Below are 19,410 nucleotides of genomic sequence, written 5' to 3' on the forward strand. Positions count from 1 at the left end.
GCAGAGAACTCGGGCGCTTGGCAACATATGAGCGGTCTTGCGCAACTACATGGGACATCCACTCTGGGATTCCATCGACAGCTTACCGGCTGGACATGTACTTGCAGAAAGTACGTACATATGGCCTCGGTACCGGTATTACCACGACCGCACTGGCAGGTCCGCAGTTGTATCAAGTCGCATCCATCGGCGCGTGAAGCTTTGAAGGATCGACAGATCGATGACTCGCGCCATAGTCAATAAATGGATGAGACCCTCATCTCATCTTACTCTCGGACAAGCAGGGCGTCCCCCCTCGAAGTCTCTCACTCACACGCACAACAAGTCTAAGGGTAATACGGTCGATAGGCTGCAAGGATGGTCCAGAGGCCGAAGATCGAGTATGTCATCTTCGATATGGATGGTGAGCCTGAGATCTCCGAGTCCTTCGCGTTGCGCTCTAGGCCCTTGCATGCGGGGCCTCTGGCTGGCTGCTAGCGTCGCTCGTCGGGGCTGACGGCTCTTGATCTGTAATGTGCAGGACTGCTCATCGACACGGAGAGGGTGTACACAGAGGTCACAAGTACGTGTCGCTGAATTCAAGCACGCCTGCCGAAGACATGACCGTGCGCCCACTCAGATAACATCCTCGCAAAGTATGGCAAGGAGATGACCTGGGACATCAAGGCCGGGCTCATGGGCAAACGTACGTCCGCCGTCTCACCTCTCCAGGTCCACCACTCACCCTCGTACCCCCTCCCCCCACATCCCGCACAGCCGAGCGCGAAGCCGCAGCGCACCTCCTCTCCTTCTTCCCCGACCTCCCGCCCGACTTCACCATCGACACCTACCTCAACCTCCGGCGCCCCGGCCAAGACCTGCTCTGGCCGACCGTGCAGCCGCTCCCGGGCGTGCTCAAGCTCGTGCGGCACCTCCGGCGGCACAACGTGCCCATCGCGGTCGCGACCGGCTCGCAGCGGCGCCACTACGCGAAGAAGAGCGCGCACCTCATGGACGCGCTCTTTGGGTGCTTCGAGGGGCACATCGTCTGCGCGGACGACGGGCTCATCCGTACGGGCAGGGGCAAGCCGCACCCGGACGTGTTCCTCGTCGCCGCGGAGAGGATGCTCGGGCGCGCGGTGGGCGAGGGCGAGGTGGAGGAGCGCAGCCTGGGCGAGGAGCAGAGGGCGGAGCGCGCGAAGGGCCTTGTGTTCGAGGATGCGATCCCGGGCGTGCAGGCGGGGAAACGCGCCGGGATGAACGGTGCGTCGCCGGCCTCGTGCGGGGCTGTGTCATGTTTTGTAGCTGGAGACCTGATGGGTTGTCAATGTAGTTGTGTGGGTCCCGGACGCGAACCTCCTGGCGCTGGGCGAGGCGGGGCCAACCCTAGGTGTCGAACAGCCCGAGCAGACGCTGAAGAGCCTTGAGGAATTTGTGCCCGAGGAGTGGGGCTTGCCTCCGTATGATGCGGAGTCTGAGTAAACGAAAGGACAGGAGGCTAGACGTAGCGCTTACGCACGAAACAGACGTCGCCGAAGGGCTGTGGTGTAGAGCATGCACATACCCTACCATACCTTCAGCGGGAGCAGCGCGCCTCGCTAAGTGTCATGTCTGAGCCACAAGCCACCGGTGTGCTTACGGCCTCGCTTGGGAGGTCTATGATATGGTACAGCAAATAGACATACACCCGGTGTTCTACAGGAAAGTCCCATGCTATACTTGTCAGACAAGTCAGGCATTCGTCTCAAGTGGAGTGTTGGCACACATACCTATGCATCATGAACCTGCAACCCCGCCCACAACCCGTTCACCTCTACTCCAGCATCCTCTAAAACACCCTTCAACTTGTGCTGTTCGTGTAGCGCGTGGATGTCGTCAGAGCCACCAAGTGATTGACCCTTGAAAGCAGCACGAGTCAGCTGAGACACGTAGCAAGTCAATGAACTTACGTGAATGAGGATATTGGGCACGGTACGCCGCCCTGTTAGTCTCTTCAGGATGTTTTGGATTATTTGACCGTCACTCCGAGTGTTTAGTTCGACGATGTGGGGCGGTGGGTCCAGCTCGTATTTTTGAAGCAGCGCCTTCGCACGTTGTGAGTAACTGGGGTGAATGTCAGTCAGAGGACCGCCGGTCTCACACAGGGAAATAGTGACGTACGGGCAGAACGTCTTGCTGAACACGACAACCGGGTGTTCATTCTTGAGCACTTTCAGATGCGCGTCCCATTTCCGGTGACCGTCAGGCGCGTAGACGTCGAGGTCAACGGCCTGTTCGGGGTCCACCTTCACGAGGCCTCTCCCCTCCACCTCGATGCCGCCCTCCTTCTCGTTCAGAGTACGATCCGGGTGCTGCGAGATGAAGTAGAGGAGGCCGTGAATCTCGGAGACATTGTTCTTGCGGCCGGTGATGTCCTTCAGCTTCGCGAGCGCGACCTGTCCGGCGCGTGAGGACGACGGGGAGAAGCCAATGTCTTTGAGAGACGCGGGGAGAGAGATGAACGAGGAGCCGCCATAGGTGCTTACGTAGAAGAACACGCCGGCGGTGAGGAGGATAACACTCCAGAAGATGCGCCTGCGGCGGTACGAGGAGGCCATCCTTGGTTTTCAGTTGCTTGGCTCGGCTAGAGAGTTCGGCTTGCTGGGTGGCCCGAAAGTGCAAGTCGGAGTCGAGGGAGAACGGCGCCAACGGTGCTCGCGGTTTGCTCAGGCTGTGCAGACGAGCGGACGGTGAATCGATGACAGATGGGCCCCGAGGCGCGTCTACGGTCTACGTCCCTGATGATTTGAACAATTTGACGTGGCGTCTCTTGAGCAGCCAGCTGAGCACCAGATCAATCACACGAGGCGTGCAGGCAGATACCTCCAGCAGCAGGGAAACAGCCAGAGGAGATAGCTCGACGAGCGCGACGAGCAAGACGAGGAAAGCAGCGATAGCTTGCAGCAGTGACAGTGTGAACGCAGATAAATCGGCAATCTGGCAAAGGGAGCATCGGCGAGATTTGGATCTGTGCAAGATCCAGCGGCTGATTGCCTTCGAGCCGCCAATCCATCATCATGCACCCCTGACCAGACTTCACCTCGACAACGACAGCGACGACGGGGTCGGCTGCGAGTCTGCGGGACCTACGCGGGACCAGGTCAAGCCGAGATAAGTATGTGCCTTACAGAGGCCTTGATCAAGACATATTGCATTTTTACTTGGACACTCATATCAACCTGCGACAGACCATTTTTCTTCGCCACCTGCCAGCGAGGTTGACCCACTGTGCCTGGGCCGGGGCCCGGGATAATATACTCGATGGGTGCCGGCTAGGAGTACTAAGTAGTGCACACTGCGCGAAATAATCCGGTAAGGTCGTTTCCATCAGGTTCGATCTTTGATTGAATTTATGAAAGGTGTACGCAGAACCGAATGCCAACGGCGACGAGTCATCCGAAGTTGCTGGATGATACCACGATGCAGGCTATAAGCAGAGAGATCTACAACAAAGAAGTTCGCCTGCATTACGCATAAGTTGTGCCATGATGTCGCTCAGATGCATTCTCTAGACTTCATGCGCACGTCTCGCTGAAGCGGCGCAGCTAACCCTAGTAGGCTGCCAGTCACATCCAAATGAACTGCCTGTAATGCCGTAGCGTGTCACACGTCTCGTAGGCTTCCTCATGGTACGCCACTATCTATCACTTCAAATGAAGTCCTATTTGCTCATTCAACCGTAAAAGGTACTGCTTGGATAGCGGGTGGCTAAGGTGCCACCTATCAGGTTATTGGGGTGTCGTTGGAACCCGAAACACGCAGCATCACAGTAGGAGATCAAATCGACCCGAACACCGAGGCTCATCTAAGTAGCTCCATAAGGTGCCGTCCCATTCACTAACATGGCGGTGGCTAGTGGGCTTCATCGCTGGAGCTTACGCTGAGAGGCTAAAGGTGTGTGCACACTGCAGGACTCTGCGGAAGTGGTATTTGTGACGTGTGATACCGCAGGTTCAGATGCCTCACGCTATGATTGTCAGAAACAGCATTGGGATCACATGTGACTGATCCGCAAGGGATGCTCGAAGTTCTCACTGTAGATGTTTAGGAGCTTACTCCGTCCACCAAACCGTATGAATACGCTTTGGTCTGCGGGCTTCAAGACCACACAAAAGTTGGTTGATGCGGTTCGACGCTTCATCCTCTGTTGCAGTGTCTTGAGATCTCATTCATATGCCGCTCACAAACAGGGTTGCCTCGGGTGATGTCAAGAGAACACCCACGCGCACTGCACTGTCAATGGCCATCGATGGGTTTACGGTATGTTCACGGTGTGATGTTCGTATGCACTAGTCGAAATGTGACTACTGGTATCACTTGACTATCTCCGGACGTCCAAACGTCATAAACACTGACTGGCCGATGTGTACGACTTCTCGGACATGTTGCCCTCTACTTGATTTGTGCTTCGAACGGTGAGCTCGGCGCGATGATGGCAGAGACGTCCGATGATCCAACGGACAGCACAAGGAGAAGGATCTGCATCAACATTTGGCGAGCGCCCCTGGTAGGAACATATACAGTATCGGAGGTGCGATCGATGTATCGATACACCCTCGGTTTGCGACTCTGACATGTTGGCATCTCTGTATAACATCAGCGACATGAATGAGACACTCGCTCGCAGTGCGATGGTATACCCTGAAGCGGAGTGCCTCGAACTGTGGATCTGGACGGCTGTCAGACTTAGCGCGATCTGCTATGTGAGTGTTTGCTGCGCTGGCGTAACCTTCGTTGCTCGTCGCAGCGTGCGTGTAATGTAGGTCGACAAGTGGCTGCCCCATTCGCCGGCTTCACCGAAACAGCGCAGCCAAAGTTAGAGCGTGAAGGTTGTGTGTAACATCCGGCTCACCGGTGCGCAGTCTGGGCCCTTGAAACGCCCGTTTCGCACAGGTTTGATGCCGAGGAGGGCCGGTCACGGTGTGCCCTAAACGTGGCCTAGTGGAAGGCCGAAGTGACCACTGCATGCGAGCAATGGATTGCCGTATGGGGAAACCTGTCGTGTGCGAGCATTCCTCCGTGGTGCGGGTGCGGTGGTACATAAGTAGTGCGGGTGTGCACGACGCGGACGCTGCTGCAGCCTGAGCAACTTGTCTGGCACGATCACGCGTACCGTGTCGCGATCACGTGTGAAGAGCGCTACTGCGGTATCTTCCTCGGGAGCTTCTCGTCTGGGCCGTGCAGCCTCCGCCGCTGGCAACTGACGCTTGCAGTCCGTCGACCCGACCCTGTGGGTCTCTTTCATCACGCTCACGATTTAGCTTTTGTAACTCACGCGCACGACTGCCTTTCCTTCCTCCGCCTCTTCCTTCCCCCGCCCTCGGCGACCCATTCGCGACCCTCCTCGAGCGGTCGACGCTGGCCCCTCTCGATTTCTGGACATTTCCTTGGTTACCGTCCCCCTGGCTGGGCCCGCGATCAGCAGATCGTATTGAAGATTCTCTACATGCATGGCAGATACCTTGTTTTCGATCACTGTCGACGACAACTCCCCCACAATCGCGTACGCGCCATTCGGTGACACTCTTGGCCAACCCGATGTCAGTGCAGGGTGGAATCCATACTACACCGGCTCGGGCTTCTCTTCAGGCTCCAACTCGTCGTCCAGCTCGGCGGTGAGCAACTTCGGTAATGGTACGAGTTTGCACGTCACTGCATGCGACGGAGCGCAGGTGGCAATACAGTGGAACGGTGAGTACTCGTGTGACTTTTCCCACATCTTCACCGCTGCTCTGTGAGCCTACCCAGCGAGCCCGGGTGCTGAGGTCTGTCTGTCGCGCTGGAACATCCTGGCTGGCTGTATGCGGATCTGCCCCTCGACTGCTGCCCGACCGGAGCGCCGGCGTGTCCAGTATCACCACTAGCGTCCGATAGCAGCTGTCAGTGGCCCCTCATCTATCAGTCAAGATGGTTCAAGACGGGCGATCTGTGGTTATGCTTTGGTCCTAATTCGTTGCTATCAGTGTGTGTCTTCTCCCGGTCAGACTGCTGACCTGCGCTCCCAGGCACTGCAATCAACGTGTTCGGTACCATCACCGCAAATGGCTCGAGCGCACTCACGTACTCTGTCTCCCTGGATGGGAACGCGACGACAAACTTCTTTTCCCGCATATCCTCGCCAGCGTCAGTGGATACTGCTGCCAATGATGTCCTGGCCTCGTTCTCCAATCTATCAGATGAACCGCACGAGATCGTGTTGACAGTGCATAATGCGGGGACGACAGGCAGCAACGATGCCACCAACCTGGACTTGGTTGTCGCGTTTGACAGCTTCGAGTTGTTCATGGACGGAGACGGGTAAGTGCACAACATGGACTCAGGTCGTTGACGATGTTTCGGACTTGCGCGAAGCAAAGCTCACAAGTTGGCCTGACAACTCTCCATCACGTGCATACTATACGGGTCGCAGTTCTACCCAACCTCAGATTGCTCGGTCACCGATGTCATTCACTTTGCTGTGGCAATTGCTTCTTCGAGATGGACCGCTTGTTTTCTCGCTTATTCGGGGCAAGCATGCAAGCCGTAACTTCCCTTCCCAACTATGCATCTCCGGCTCTCACTTATCCATGTCCCGTCGTCTCAGGCTTTTCATGACTGTAGCGCATTGCGTGCGCTCCTCGGGCCGCATCGAGCTCCTAACCTTTTTGGTCCTCCTGCCGTATATGTTCTGCAGCAATGTTGATTTGTTTGTTTCTCAGCCCGCCCACATCTTTGTCCTCTTCATCAACATCAGAAGCGCCCACAACCACCTCCATACCGGATGGCGCGGTCTCGTACCGTGGGCAGTGGTCGTTCACCACTGGGCTTCTATCAGACCTCCCAGAAGCCGCCTTCCATACGAGTACGAACGTCGGCGACAGTGCGCGGGTCGATTTCAATGGTGAGCTTCCCCACCCATTTCTTCACAGTTTTGCGACCCTGCCTGTGAGCGTCTATCCAAGTGATATTTCCGAGGCCCGACAGTCGGTGGTATCTTGGCGTCGTCCTGCGCACAGCCTACCTACTGTGTAACGATCACGGTCGCACGACCTTGATCATACACCTATTAAGTTGCTCGCGCCTACAAGGCAGTAATATTTCGCTTCCAGCTATGTCCGGACTCCGCTGCGTCACAAGAACCGCGTATCTAGGGTGCCGATCGTGCGTTGACTGGAAGCGCGACTCTGCGCCTAGCGCGTGTCCGGTTTCTCCTGTCATATTTACGCTGTGTCTTCGGTGCCGCTTCCGTAATTTGTGCCCACATTTGAAGGGCAGGACTCGTGTCCTTCGACTCGTCTCACTTTCCTTCCCTTCACACGGCGTGTCGGACATTAATTTATCGCTGGGGCCAGAGTCGCTGACGCGTTTACTTTCTCTTCTCTATCCCCGCAGGTACCGCCGTGTCCCTGTCAGGACTCACGACGCCCTCCTCGGGGACGTACAACGTTACTCTTGACGACCGCCTGTATCCTACATTGTCGGCGCGCGCCTCGTTCACGGCCGCGTCCCCTGTTGTATTGTTCTACGTCGCCGACCTCGACCCCGCGGTACCCCACTCCTTGGAAATTGTTAATGCCGGCGCGGACGGAGGAGGAAACGATCTAACTGCAGACTTGGTTGTCCTGGCTGGCGGCATAAACGTGACGATGGCAGGAAACACGACGACAACCGGGTGAGCGTTCGTGATTGTGGTTTGGGCCTTCCGCCGCAGACCTGACTGACTATGTCTATGTAGGACATTGACTACTAGCAGTCATCTATCACATGGCGCCGTTGCAGCCATCGCTGTGGGTATTGTGCTTGGCGTCTTTCTGCTGCTTGCTTTCATCCTAGTCATGGTCTGTTGGAGACGGAGAAGGGCACGAAGAAAGGAGAGCTTCCTGGTGAACCCGCGGGTGAGCTACTGGCAGCGTAACTGGCCACGCTGGTTCTCGACTCGGGCGGCAAGCACGGCACCGCAAGAGACCACCTTCGTGCGGGAGAAGGACACCCAATGGCGAGACAGTATGCCTCCTAGCCATAGGCCAGCCATCTTGCAGATCGGTCGTCCAATCATCCCACGGGAGAAGGAGGAGGCCAGGCATGACTACGTTGCCTCTGACGTCGGGACACAGGGTCATTCAGCCCAGCGGCCGCGCCATGTCTCGCAGAACTCGGATGGCAGCTTCTCCATTGAGCTGCCGGAACTGTCTGCGGTGCCGCTGCGGAACCCCACCAGTCCCTTTCCCTACACGCCGGAACCTCCGTCCCTCGTCTCGCAGTCATCCGCCATTCCCCGTACGTCAACGACGCCTCCCGACACCCTCAATCGACCACGCTCGCTACGTCCCAGAGGACCCCGCGAAATGCATGGGCGGGATAGCAGCCGGGGAATCTTGCTCGGCGAGATGCTCAGTTCGACGTCTGATTGGGAGGTCGAGGAGAACGCAACTCCTCTCAGGGTCGAGTTCGCGGCGCAGTCGCAGCCTCGTACGGAGCGTCGCACGGAGAGATATCTCAGCGCTGGCGGAGTCTCCTTACCGCAGTCCCTCAAGCAGGCGCTGGCCCGAGGAAGTTTTGACGGGGCGAATGCGGAAGCGGGCCCGTCAAGACCCTCGACGTTCCTGTCGTTCTTGGACTTCTCATCAAACTCGTCGCGGTCGTCGTCGCGGTCGCGGTCGCTCCGGCAGTCTTCATCGTCACAGTCCAAGCGATCAACACGAAGCTCGGCGAGGTCACGACGCGAGAGCAACCCACAGAATGCCCCGCCACTTCCGACAGATCGTCGTGAGTCGATGGGCTTGTCCATGACTGTCGCCGGAGGGCCGACAGAGAGCAGACCCTCGCTCAGCCCCGAAATCTCCCTCCAAACCGTACCTCTCCCCACACCCCTCCTCGTCGTACCCCCAGACCACCCACACGACATATCCGACCCTGCCCTCCGCTTAGACGACGTGGGCGAACTTCCTTCCCCTTCAGATTCTATCCCTATGACCGTCTCCGATATTCACTTCCGACATTCCATCCAGTCATCCGTATCGCCCATCACCGAGTCCCGCCGCACGAGTGCGTTCCGCCTAAGTGGGTCGCACCGTGTACCGCACCCACCTCTCCCAGGGGGCGACCTACAATCTGCACTTGTATCACCGACCCGTCCTACGCATGTGAAAAGCAACTCGCAAGGAACGATGCCCCGGCCGTACATCATGCAGAAGCTCATGGGTCTTCCCACCACCGCACCGGGTTCAAGTTCCACCACTGCTACGCCATTGGGGAGCCCGACAGCACCGTCATCAAGACTTGATCCCCCAGAAGGCTCCCGGTCAGCGACCGGGGGCGGCCGGCCACGAACAGCAGACGAGCCGCTGTCGCGGACGGACTCCCGCTCTACCCCCGCAGAGCAACGGGGTAGCACGGCGCCAACACCGGGCAGTACGAATCTCAGTTTCGGTTCAAGGAGTGCATTTGGGTTTCTGGGTCGACGATGACATACGCCAGGACGTTGGTCTGTGTACCCGAGGATTTGTAGCGCATGCTCTAGATCATCTTGCTTACGCCCACATACTGTACTACACGGCATGCATTCACAAAAGTTTGGTTTTCGCGTTGCATTCATACGGAGCATTTCTTGCTTCACCTTTTGCATTTGTACAACCTAAGTTATCGGACGGTTGCATTCGTCGTTCTTTCGGTGTCTACGCATCAGTTGTCTCTTTCGCATCGACGGCTCCCAAAGGCAGTCTACTATGCGGTCTCCTGTCTTGCACTCGGTTGCAAATTACCCCTATCCTTGAAGTCATGGCTCTCTATCGCTTGTAACATAGCTACAGTGTTGTAACAGTACATCTGCTTAATGCACAGAAGAATCGCGAGATCCCATGTCTTACAGAACCGACATCCGGCTGCAGTTAGCAGACCCGGTCTTGATCATCCCGCGAATCATCATCATGAGTACCTTCGATGCCGGTAAGTTAGGCGAGGTATGCTGGCAATGTGAAGATGGTTGAGAGTCAACGAGAACGGTCTTAACACCCGGCACCACCCTCACGACCCTTGTAACGCGTGTAGATACGCGTGTCGTTCATTTGATCCCAGAAAATATGGATGTCGTCCGCATTGAGGATCGCAATGCTCAAGGGGACCGTGATTCCGTACCTGAATGACACAAAAAACGTCAAGCGACAGTCAGGGAATGCAGGTTCGGACGTACGGGAACCCGCGTTCGCTGATCGTGCCGGTGCCCGTGTAAACGAGGCAACCACCAGGCAGTTCGCTTGTCCACTCCGCTGAGGTCGGTATCGGCGGAGAAGCGTTGGAGGAGGCGTGCAACGTCCACGAAAGAGTGCCCCTCGGTACATTCGCGTCCCCAGTTAGCTTGATCGCGCGCAGTTCCTCTTCCTCTTGGTGCCATGTCAAATGCAGCACTTCCGTCCCGTATGGACCAAATACTCCGAGCCAAAGCCCTTCTAAGGTCCCAAGTTTCCAATCTGCGTCGCTCGGATCAACGCCGGCGCGGATGTCCCAACGGAGCGGGTAGTAGCGCGGAGGGGCCGTAGAGAGATCATCGAACGGTAGAGCAGGCTGGTACATCTGGGTACATCGGTCATCGCCACCCGAGCAGTGTATTGAAATGGCTGCAGGTTTCATGTGTGGTGTCGTGGATGCAAAGATAATGGGGAGGCGAACGGCGGGATAGATCCGAACGAGCTCGCGCTGGTCGACGAGAACAGGGATGGACGGTTTCAGGTGTGGAAGACCGCGCGGCGAGTCATACCACAATGCGTCGAGGGGAGGGAAGCCAGGGTGGGGAAAGGGTTTGCGATAGCCTTGCATGAAGTAGCCATAGCTACTGGGGGGAACGACCTCAACGTACGTGGAATGCCAGTGCGCATGGTCGACCGGTGGCAGAACGCTGCAGGACACACGGGCCTTGGGCGGGACATCGTTCGGACTCCGTGGAGACGGTGCTTGGGATGCTATCGTGGTTCTGGGAGAGGGCACGAATGGCGCATCGAAACCGATCTTGAGAGCGCGAACGTAGTTCGGTAAAACAGGATGGCGGGTGGATGTCTGCGGAAATCGCCAAACTTCACCGACAATCCCCCCTGTTCCTTGTCGTCGCCCGGGATGAGCCGAAACTCGATGATGTTTCCTCGGTAGGGGTAGTCGCTTGCCCAGAGGCCGAGCAGGGGACCATATGGATGCAACAACTGCGTGTAGACTGTGTAGAAGGACAGTCCACCGAAGTTGACGACGCTTCGCAGGCCGTATTGACTGCAATATCGCTGCCAGATCGATGGATCCTGAGTGTGCTTGTGCGCGCCCCTGCACGTATTGAGCAAAGAGGTGACATCCACCGCAGACAGGTGGCGAAAGAGCTCGAAAAGCACATCATATGGCAAATCACATACATTCCTGACGGCTTCCGGCATTTGGGCTACAGTCGACGACTCGGCGACGACAGCTGGAAGGCTCATGAAGGCGTTCGAGGAGATTGAAGTTGCCTCATGCCTTTATACCCCTTGTGCTGCCCTTTGCCCGCCGGAAGCCGTGACGCTGCGGGGAAATATCTGATCATGCAGGTGGCCATCTGGACATAACTTCGGTGCTTTGGTCGGAGAAGTTCATCAAGCAGGCTTCGGACGTGCTAGTAAGCTCAAGGTTCCCAGAGAGATGGTGGTCAATAGCAACGAATAGAATGGGGGCCATTGCCAGCGATCAAGCAGTCCGTAGTCTTTGTTACAAGGTTGCTAATAAACGTCAGTAAACACCGTGAATGGCTGTGGCAATCATATGTCAATGAACACCGCCTGAACGCTCGCATCTTACAGCCATCCATGAGCACATATCTGTACGAACTACCCACAACTGGTGCTATATTCTTTGCAGGCGTATGCGACGACAAGACCGGGTCATATACCACTGAGATCGCAGAAGCCACAGAGGCTCGCGCGAATCTGAGAGCCGCGCTCAAGGAGAGCAAACGGGCAGACGATGGAGGGAAGGACTACCTCAAATTGGTCAAGGTGAGCCGTGAATACGGGGATATACATTGTGCAAGATCTCCTGCAGCTTTGTAGGTCCTAGATGATTACTTGCCTCAGTTGTATGGCATTGCCACTTCCGTTCAGCAAGGCGAGCTGGTACTCAAGACCGAGCCGAGTGCGTAATCTCATCTCTACGATCTGCACTGTCTCCGATACAACTCCGTAGTTTTCAGCTGGCGAACGACGCTCTCCTCTTCTATATTCCACAATTCGCCGCGCATCTCCATCCCCACGCTTTCCACTGAGGTCATCTTCACCCTCTTGACCTATGCCTTCGCCTTCTCCAACCTCTCCCGTACCGTTGTGCACTCGCTCGGAGCCTATGAGCGAGAGCGCGCGATATCAGACGCGGAGCGCAGGGCGAAGGACGAGAAACTGCAGTTTGCTGTCACGCTGCTATGCAAGGCATCTGGCGTCTTCGAGTACATCGCAAAGGACTGCATTCAGGAATGGGAGCGCGAACGCGAGCGCGTCGTTGCCGCCGGGCTCACATGCCCTCGTCCGCCCGACCTGACCAGAGAAGTGGTGGTAGGGCTAAGCAAGTAAGTCGGACTCCTGCCAGTCCGCTTGCATAACATGCTGAGTCAATCTCAGAATGGCACTAGCCGACGCGCAGACCCTCGCGATCCGCAAGCTATTGTCCAGAGCCGCCTTCGACAGCACGATCACGCCGGGGCCTCCACTACCGAAGTCGCACCCCTCGCCTCTGCTCATCGCCAAGCTGCACCTCGAATGCGCCGCCCTCTATGCGTCCGCGCGCTCCCTCGCCAAGACGCCAGGCGACTACCGTCCTGCGTCGTCCACCAAGTCCAGGCTCAAACAAGCGTTCACGAAGGACAAGGGTGACTCCGCTGTGCGCGACGAGGGCGGGGAGGAGGTCGCCCTTGAGCTGCGGCGGTACCTCGCCGAGGAGGTCGCCTTCCACTCCGCGCTCAGTCATAAGTGGTTGGGCGTGGACGCGGGCGAGAACGGGGCGACGTCCAAGGCGGGCGAGGCGGTTGCGTTCCTCGCATGGGCGAAGAAGGAACTGGAGGACCTGCGGGGTGGACCGCACGTGATGGGCTCCGACAGGGAGAAGGACATGCGCGAGCGGAGGAAGGAAAGGGTCGCGGAGGAGCTCGAGAGCGTGAGCGTGTTCTTGAAGGGATACAAGAATATGAATGACACGGTGAGCGGGAAGTGAAGGGAGTAACGGCGGGCTGCTGATCTGTCGGGGATAGGTGGCCTTCCAGCCGGTTCCTCCACAGTCGGACTTACAGGCATCCATACCCGCAGGACGGTTGGCTGTGACCGTCAAGCCTTTCACCAAACCAACCCCCGCCTTTGGCCCGGGCTCTGCAGCTTTTATTAGGCGACAGACCGAGGAGCTGGAGCTGGCTACTCGGGCTGTCGGGGAGGACACTGCTGCTTCTGAGCAGACAGACATAACAAGCCCTCAATCGGGCCGAAGCTACGCGGGAGAAGGCTCGTATTTCTAGGCTGTTGAATGGAATGATAAAGCAGAGTTGTAGCATTAGCGGGTTGGGCTATCAGGCAACGTGTAAGAGTAGGTCCATGTGTATCGCTGACTCATGTTGTGTGTGCCATTCAAACACGAGGAGGGTATCGAACTCATGTGTGCTTGCATCTTATCGCGCGCTTGTCGATACTCATGGTATAGACACGACACATGCGTCACAGAAGAGGTAAATGCACGGATATATGTACAATCGTCCTCCAAATGCCACTACATGATCGTCTTCTCGTGGTCTGGCGCAGCATTCGTGGGTAATTCAAGCTTCCGCGAGGAAGCTTGCGATCTGCTCATCAAGAAAGTTGGTGTCCTTGTCGTTCGAACCGCCTCCAGCTGAGTAGAGTCTCATCAGCTTCAGTCGACAAGGATAGAGCGCAGTGCGCACCCATATGTCCCCAAACGGAGTCGATGACCACCAGCTTCGACCCATTCTTCATGAGGGCAATCTCATTCTCGCTATCCTCCGGCTGCACACATCCAGCTCCCATGAGCACGCGCCATTCCAGCATGATCTCAATCAAATCAAAGCCCTCGTCAAGCGACTCACCGGGAAATACAAGTCCGTCTTACACGGCATGATCAACCCCTTCGGCTTCAATCCCGCAAGACAGTCCGCAAGCTCCACCGTACCACCGACCGACTCGGTAATGTCGCCGTCCTGCCAGGTACGGAGTAGCGTGAGGAGGTCGTTCGCGTCCCACTCGAGGAAGCCGCCCTCCCATTCCGCGCGGAGGAAGTCGTCGAGCGAGGCGTACTTCCCGTCGTGCAGGTAGCCGTGCTGGCGGAACCACTGCCGGCCCAGTGTACAGTCAGTCGTGGGATGGAAGAGCTGGAGAGGGTGCGTACGGTCTGTCCGTAGGCCCACGCGCTGTAGGCGCGACCGAAGGCACGGACGCCGATGTCGGGCTGGGATTTGTAGTGGCCGTCGTTGAAGTCTTTGGAGGCGACAAGGGCCGCCTTGGGGCCCTCCAAGAAGCTGTTGTTGTATGAGATGTGCGACGTTGGCATCGGTGGGCCCGGGGGACGTACCACTTGTTGTGGGGGCTCGTCCGAGCTGAGCCGCAAATTGCTATGAACCTGATAATACGAGTTTCAGCCTGAGTGGGAGCTGATTATAGTCTGAAATCGCATTGACTTCTCGACGTAGTCTGGGTACATGGCCGCCCAGTGGTATGCCTATTGATGTCCGATGTAAGTTCCTGGTTGTCCGAAGGTCACGTAGGTGTTAATTTTGCGAGTACCTGTTGGCCGCCCATGGAGAACCCGATGACGCAGCGAACCTTCTGCACGCCAAGGACTGTCGTCAGAACGGCATATTGGGCTCGGCTGCTAGTAATGTTAGGATTGTTCAGCTTGCAGTGACCCTAGTCACTTACATATTATCGGCGTAGGAGACAGCGGGGAAGTACGGTCCATTGTACGGAGGAGCCTGAGTTACATTATCATAGTTAGGTGATGTGAGTACAGGCGTTACTGGCTTGCTCACTGTGTTTGACGGCGAAGAGGACTAGAGACGTGAGCGCTGGCGGGTGAGTTCCATGCTACTACTGATCCCGCACTTGGACATACCTCGCCATTAGCAAACAGCGCTAGGGTAACTATGTAATACTTGGCAGGATCTAGGGCCTGCAACAGTGGCGTTGTGAATCAAACAGATAGTCGACGGCAGCCAACACCACTGACGTGGGACTCTTTGTCCGATGCTATCATGTAGTCCTGGCCTAGCAGGCCACGGTCTAAAATCAATGATCACGCCTCTCTTGGTATGCAGGGAATGAATGATACACGTACTGTCCAGTCGTCCGCCATAGCACGTGGGGAAAACAATGCACGGATTCTTCGGGTCTCCGTACGTACAATATGCCGTGAACGCGTCGGGAAGGACTCCGCCAGCTACACGGAAGCGACCATGGTGGTAGTACTTGACTTGGGACATGGCAGAGAGGTTGAGAGAGAAGGTGCCCCCTGTCTTCAACTACTATCTCGCATAACTTACCCAGAGTCCAGACGATAGCAGATATCATGAGTCATAGAGGGTGAGAACGCACACTGTGCCATTGGCATCGCGTGGTCACACGGGTGGAACTCTCTTTCGTGGGCCCGAGGAATGGCGAGCACACAGTTTGGCCCGTTCCACTCATTAACTGACGTTGCGGGAAGATGGTACGGGGTATTAAGTAGGTTGCTCACTGGCAGCCACCAGTCACAGATCGATCGGAGGCGTGTCAGGCGCGTCACGTCGCGTGCCCGGTCACGTGCTGGGAAAACAGGGAGGTACTGCTACAGTTCTGATCGCCGCTTTGGATCTCCGCCACAGGTCCCCTTCCCTCTAGCATCGACGATCGCATCCTCAAGACATGGGCTGTACGTCGCCTCGCCGTCCTCCTCGCCGTCCTATGCACTATGCTGACCGTTTGATGCAGCCAACAAACCCCGCGGATTGCAAGCCGCGCGCAAGCTGCGCAACGACCGCCGTGAAAACCGCTGGGTACGCTTCGCAGTTTTCCTCAGATTGCGGCTGGGATCTCATCTCCTCTCTGCGCTGCACGCACGCTTGCGATCATATAGGCGGACAAGGCCTACAAAAAGCGGGCTCTTGGCAACATCTACAAGACCTCGCCCACTGGAGGATCGTCGCATGCGAAGGGCATCGTCCTCGAGAAGATTGGCGTTGAGGCCAAGCAGCCCAACTCAGCTATCCGGAAGTGTGTCCGCGTACAGCTGATCAAGAACGGTAAGAAGGTGACCGCGTTCGTGCCCGTGAGTGTCGTCTTTCTTCTCATCGCTTGCCATGGCGTGCTGCGAGTCCATATCTCGGCTCTCGCGTTTGTGCTCGCGCTAACTTTGTGCCAGAACGACGGTTGCTTGAACTTCGTCGACGACAACGACGAAGTCCTCATCTCTGGTTTCGGTCGCCGCGGAAAGGCCAAGGGTGATATTCCCGGTGTCCGCTTCAAGGTCGTCAAGGTGTCCGGTGTCGGCCTGCTCGCTCTCTGGAAGGAGAAGAAGGTCCGTCCGTCATCTTCGGCCCCCGATGACTCGCACTGATTGTCTCTGTAGGAGAAGCCTAGGTCATAAATTCTGCCCCTTCTTTGGACCTTATCTCGTACCCTCGATTGTCACTGCCGATGCTTGTCCAACGGGTTCACATGCATGTATTATGTATGCCACCACTATGATTTCGCATAATGAACCATATGCCGAACGAGCACGTCCGTAATGCGCGATCGCGTCCAAGAATGCATCATAGGCTGAAGTGACGAGCAGGCGCGCGGGGCCGGTCTGCCGTTCCACTCTCATTTCATATCCCATCGAACATCGCTGCTACGGTCTTCCGGGGAATGTCCGACTTGCATCTAATGTGGTTTCGTATGATCGAGGCAAGGTCGAGGTCCAACCGAGGTCAGTCGAAGACTTCCAGTAGAGCCGCACAACACACAATGGACCAATCATAGCGCTCATATTATCTGCTAGCGGTGTAGCCATATCAGTATAGGTAGGTGGAAGTACTGTACGTCGAGAGTCCGCGAGCAATGGATAGGAGAGAGAGCGAGAGATAACACATGTGTCGTGCAAGTCATCAATCGTCGACAGCGTTACTGTACCCGCCGATGGCAGGCTTTTAGCATCATACCCGGACTGAGGCGGCGAACATGGGACTCAGATGTTGACAGCGATTCCCTGGCCCTCAATATACCGCTTCAGGTCGGCCATGAGCTCGAGCTGTTGCCCCGGCGTCAACCCGCTGACGATCATCTGCAGTATCGAGCCGACGGAGACGTGGTGCTGACGGATGAGGCTGCTGTAGTAGACGTAGGTGAAGACGCCCATGAGGAACCTGGAAGCGCGGGAGTCAGTAAAGAGAGGTGCTCCTCCTGGGGAGGGGTGTACGTACTGGCAGTCCATGCGGTCCGTCATGCCGCCGTGCCCGGGGATGCTGTGGCCGAAGTCCTTGATGTTGAAGGCGCGCTTGAAGCCGGAGGCGAAGAACCCGCCGAAGGGCGCGACGAGCGAGGCGAAGCATGCGAGCACCAAGACATGGAACTGGTATGGCGCGTACGCGACAGTCGCGAATTCATGACCAGTCTATCCGTGTGTCAATACACCGTCACTTAGCAGTGAACGAATGAGACATACCGCAGTCGACAGCAAGGCCCGCGCAGGCGTCGGGATCACCCACTCCCTCCACACGAATACCGGGTTAGGGTCGCAGCCCAGGTTATCAAACGCGCTCACGCCCAAGTCGTGTACCGGGCAGATCATGTAGTCGAAGCGCATGAAGTACGTTCCCCACGCCACGCCGAACACGACCGTGCTGAAGAACGCGCCCACGAAGCCCTCGACGGTCTTCTTCGGGGATAGCTTGATCAGCGGCGTGCGCCCGACCGTAATGCCCCAAATGTAGGCGAAGACGTCGTTGCAGATGACGAGCGAGGCAGGCACCCAGAACCAGATCATGCCCTCGAGGATGTTGTCCACGATGAAGTGGCTCGAGACGACGATCATCATGAGTGTCATGTGTACCCAGCAGAAGAGCCCGAATTGCTGCTTGAGGTAGCCACGCTTGAGCGACATGACGAAGCCGACGAAGCCGAGGGTGTAGAGCGAGAAGCTGATCATTCGGTGGTTGGTCGCGAAAATGGTGAACTGCGCGTCCGCGAATACGACATGCTACGGTAGATGTCAATACACCGCACAACTGCGTTAGATCGGTATTGCTTACCTTGAAATAGTAGATGATGCTCTCGCCATAGAGGAAGTAATTGGTGATCACGAAGAAATACCAGTTGAGCGTCTTGCTCCATGGGTCCCGCCCTCGGCCTTCGTCCGCGTCTTTCCTCTTCAACGAGAATAATGATGTCACCTCCCGGTAGACTAGGGTCTGGCACAGCATGACGAGCAGGATCATGTATGCATGGCCCATGAGCAATAGTGCTGGCGCGAAGACGTCAGTTTTAATAACACAAACAAGGGTAGCATACGCACTCAAGAAGCCTCCAATCATTATGAATGTCCATAGCGTTCGTGTCAAGAAACTCTGTCGTTTCTTCGCCTTCTCGCCATCTTGGACACTCTCTTGTTGCACAGCACCTCCCGCGTGTCCGTTGGCAGGCTTGCTGTCACTTGCCGCTGGTGATTTCTCTTGTGGTTTCGTCTCCGGCTCCGGCGGGGACAACTTGCTGTCAAGTACCGGCGCAGCAGAACCGGGCGGTGGTTCCGTCACAGTCGGTGGCTCGGACTTATCGCTGGACACGAAGGTGGTCTCCTCGGGTGGAGATACTTCCTCGTGTACGACACCGGCGTCTCCGTTTGCTCGTTTGGGCGGGGCCGACTCTGCATGGCTTGGTACAGTTAGTCGTTCCGAAGCCTCAGCTGGTGTAGCTTTGCCTTCCAAACGAGCCTTGAGCGATGGTGCCGACCGGGGGACAATCTCTGGGGCCTCTTCAGATGTGTCACCTCCTAGCTCCTCCGCAAGCACGGACGCGGGCGACTTGGACGTGGCTCGTGCCTTTGACGCTGCGCGCGCGGCCGCTTTGCGCTGGAGCCTCGCCTGCTCCTTCGCTTTCTTGATGGCGGATTTGGAAGGCTTTGAGGCAGATTCTGACCCGCTGAACGTCGGGCTGGTCGCGTCAATATTCCCACTGACACCGTCTATGGCCCGTACCTATCTGGTGCCAGAGGCGAGTGCGCTTCGAGGACCTCCTCCTCGCTCTCTTCGCCCGACTCGACACCCAGGCCATCGAATGCAGTCTTGGAGGCCCATGAAGGGCGTGTGCCGTTTGCTGTTGAACTCATGTGGATGGAGGCTGAGAGAGGGGTGCTGGTGCCGAAGCGGTGACGCTGCAGCGAGCGAAGTGGACCGTGTCACGGCCA

At 56.9% G+C, this 19,410-nt stretch overlaps 9 protein-coding genes across 9 annotated transcripts; 4 read left to right on the forward strand and 5 right to left on the reverse strand.

Moving 5' to 3' along the window:
* Window positions 1-357: 357 nt before the first annotated feature.
* B0H18DRAFT_1114472 (HAD-like protein) lies at window positions 358-1,461 on the forward strand (the record flags this gene model as incomplete). Its single annotated transcript, XM_048033121.1, has 5 exons — window positions 358-403; window positions 521-562; window positions 620-685; window positions 757-1,242; window positions 1,313-1,461. The coding sequence occupies 5 exons, from the start codon at window positions 358-360 to the stop codon at window positions 1,459-1,461; spliced, it is 789 nt and encodes a 262-aa protein (XP_047899407.1).
* A 41-nt stretch (window positions 1,462-1,502) lies between these two features.
* Window positions 1,503-2,754, reverse strand: B0H18DRAFT_423024 (glutaredoxin). Its single transcript, XM_048038039.1, has 4 exons — window positions 2,140-2,754; window positions 1,929-2,082; window positions 1,749-1,877; window positions 1,503-1,692 (listed from the first exon to the last, which is right to left on the reverse strand). The coding sequence occupies exons 1-3, from the start codon at window positions 2,574-2,576 to the stop codon at window positions 1,749-1,751; spliced, it is 720 nt and encodes a 239-aa protein (XP_047899408.1). The 5' UTR covers window positions 2,577-2,754; the 3' UTR covers window positions 1,503-1,692.
* A 2,261-nt stretch (window positions 2,755-5,015) lies between these two features.
* On the reverse strand, window positions 5,016-5,472 carry B0H18DRAFT_977247 (uncharacterized protein; the record flags this gene model as incomplete). Its single annotated transcript, XM_048044232.1, has 2 exons — window positions 5,016-5,248; window positions 5,368-5,472. Coding segments are annotated over 2 exons (212 nt in total), but the record flags the coding sequence as incomplete, so codon positions are not given.
* B0H18DRAFT_977253 (uncharacterized protein) lies at window positions 5,016-9,850 on the forward strand. Its single transcript, XM_048044233.1, has 5 exons — window positions 5,016-5,709; window positions 6,024-6,315; window positions 6,717-6,898; window positions 7,390-7,669; window positions 7,733-9,850. The coding sequence occupies exons 1-5, from the start codon at window positions 5,469-5,471 to the stop codon at window positions 9,462-9,464; spliced, it is 2,727 nt and encodes a 908-aa protein (XP_047899409.1). The 5' UTR covers window positions 5,016-5,468; the 3' UTR covers window positions 9,465-9,850.
* On the reverse strand, window positions 9,851-11,740 carry B0H18DRAFT_977256 (uncharacterized protein). Its single transcript, XM_048044234.1, has 3 exons — window positions 11,070-11,740; window positions 10,187-11,046; window positions 9,851-10,131 (listed from the first exon to the last, which is right to left on the reverse strand). Exons 1-3 carry the CDS (start codon window positions 11,451-11,453, stop codon window positions 10,002-10,004), a joined length of 1,374 nt encoding a protein of 457 aa, XP_047899411.1. The 5' UTR covers window positions 11,454-11,740; the 3' UTR covers window positions 9,851-10,001.
* Window positions 11,741-11,813: 73 nt separating this feature from the next.
* B0H18DRAFT_868948 (BRO1 domain-containing protein) lies at window positions 11,814-13,501 on the forward strand (the record flags this gene model as incomplete). Its single annotated transcript, XM_048039978.1, has 5 exons — window positions 11,814-12,002; window positions 12,057-12,138; window positions 12,190-12,565; window positions 12,618-13,191; window positions 13,244-13,501. The coding sequence occupies 5 exons, from the start codon at window positions 11,814-11,816 to the stop codon at window positions 13,499-13,501; spliced, it is 1,479 nt and encodes a 492-aa protein (XP_047899412.1).
* Window positions 13,502-13,622: 121 nt separating this feature from the next.
* On the reverse strand, window positions 13,623-15,640 carry B0H18DRAFT_423243 (homoserine O-acetyltransferase). The gene is made up of 12 exons (XM_048038040.1): window positions 15,328-15,640; window positions 15,220-15,257; window positions 15,106-15,162; window positions 15,023-15,043; window positions 14,913-14,965; window positions 14,778-14,862; window positions 14,672-14,712; window positions 14,566-14,613; window positions 14,383-14,512; window positions 14,084-14,326; window positions 13,922-14,003; window positions 13,623-13,869 (listed from the first exon to the last, which is right to left on the reverse strand). The coding sequence occupies exons 1-12, from the start codon at window positions 15,470-15,472 to the stop codon at window positions 13,796-13,798; spliced, it is 1,017 nt and encodes a 338-aa protein (XP_047899413.1). The 5' UTR covers window positions 15,473-15,640; the 3' UTR covers window positions 13,623-13,795.
* A 216-nt stretch (window positions 15,641-15,856) lies between these two features.
* On the forward strand, window positions 15,857-16,924 carry B0H18DRAFT_977269 (40S ribosomal protein S23). The gene is made up of 3 exons (XM_048044235.1): window positions 15,857-15,900; window positions 15,960-16,024; window positions 16,105-16,924. The coding sequence occupies exons 1-3, from the start codon at window positions 15,894-15,896 to the stop codon at window positions 16,582-16,584; spliced, it is 552 nt and encodes a 183-aa protein (XP_047899414.1). The 5' UTR covers window positions 15,857-15,893; the 3' UTR covers window positions 16,585-16,924.
* A 272-nt stretch (window positions 16,925-17,196) lies between these two features.
* On the reverse strand, window positions 17,197-19,332 carry B0H18DRAFT_1114479 (cytidylyltransferase family-domain-containing protein; the record flags this gene model as incomplete). The annotated part of the gene is made up of 6 exons (XM_048033122.1): window positions 17,197-17,374; window positions 17,432-17,622; window positions 17,674-18,207; window positions 18,260-18,471; window positions 18,523-19,157; window positions 19,202-19,332. The coding sequence occupies 6 exons, from the start codon at window positions 19,330-19,332 to the stop codon at window positions 17,197-17,199; spliced, it is 1,881 nt and encodes a 626-aa protein (XP_047899415.1).
* Between the last annotated feature and the right edge of the window lie 78 nt (window positions 19,333-19,410).

Source organism: Fomitopsis serialis, assembly GCF_022376445.1.
Source record: "Fomitopsis serialis strain Sig1Antser10 chromosome Unknown B0H18scaffold_4, whole genome shotgun sequence".
Classification (NCBI taxonomy): domain Eukaryota; kingdom Fungi; phylum Basidiomycota; class Agaricomycetes; order Polyporales; family Fomitopsidaceae; genus Fomitopsis; species Fomitopsis serialis.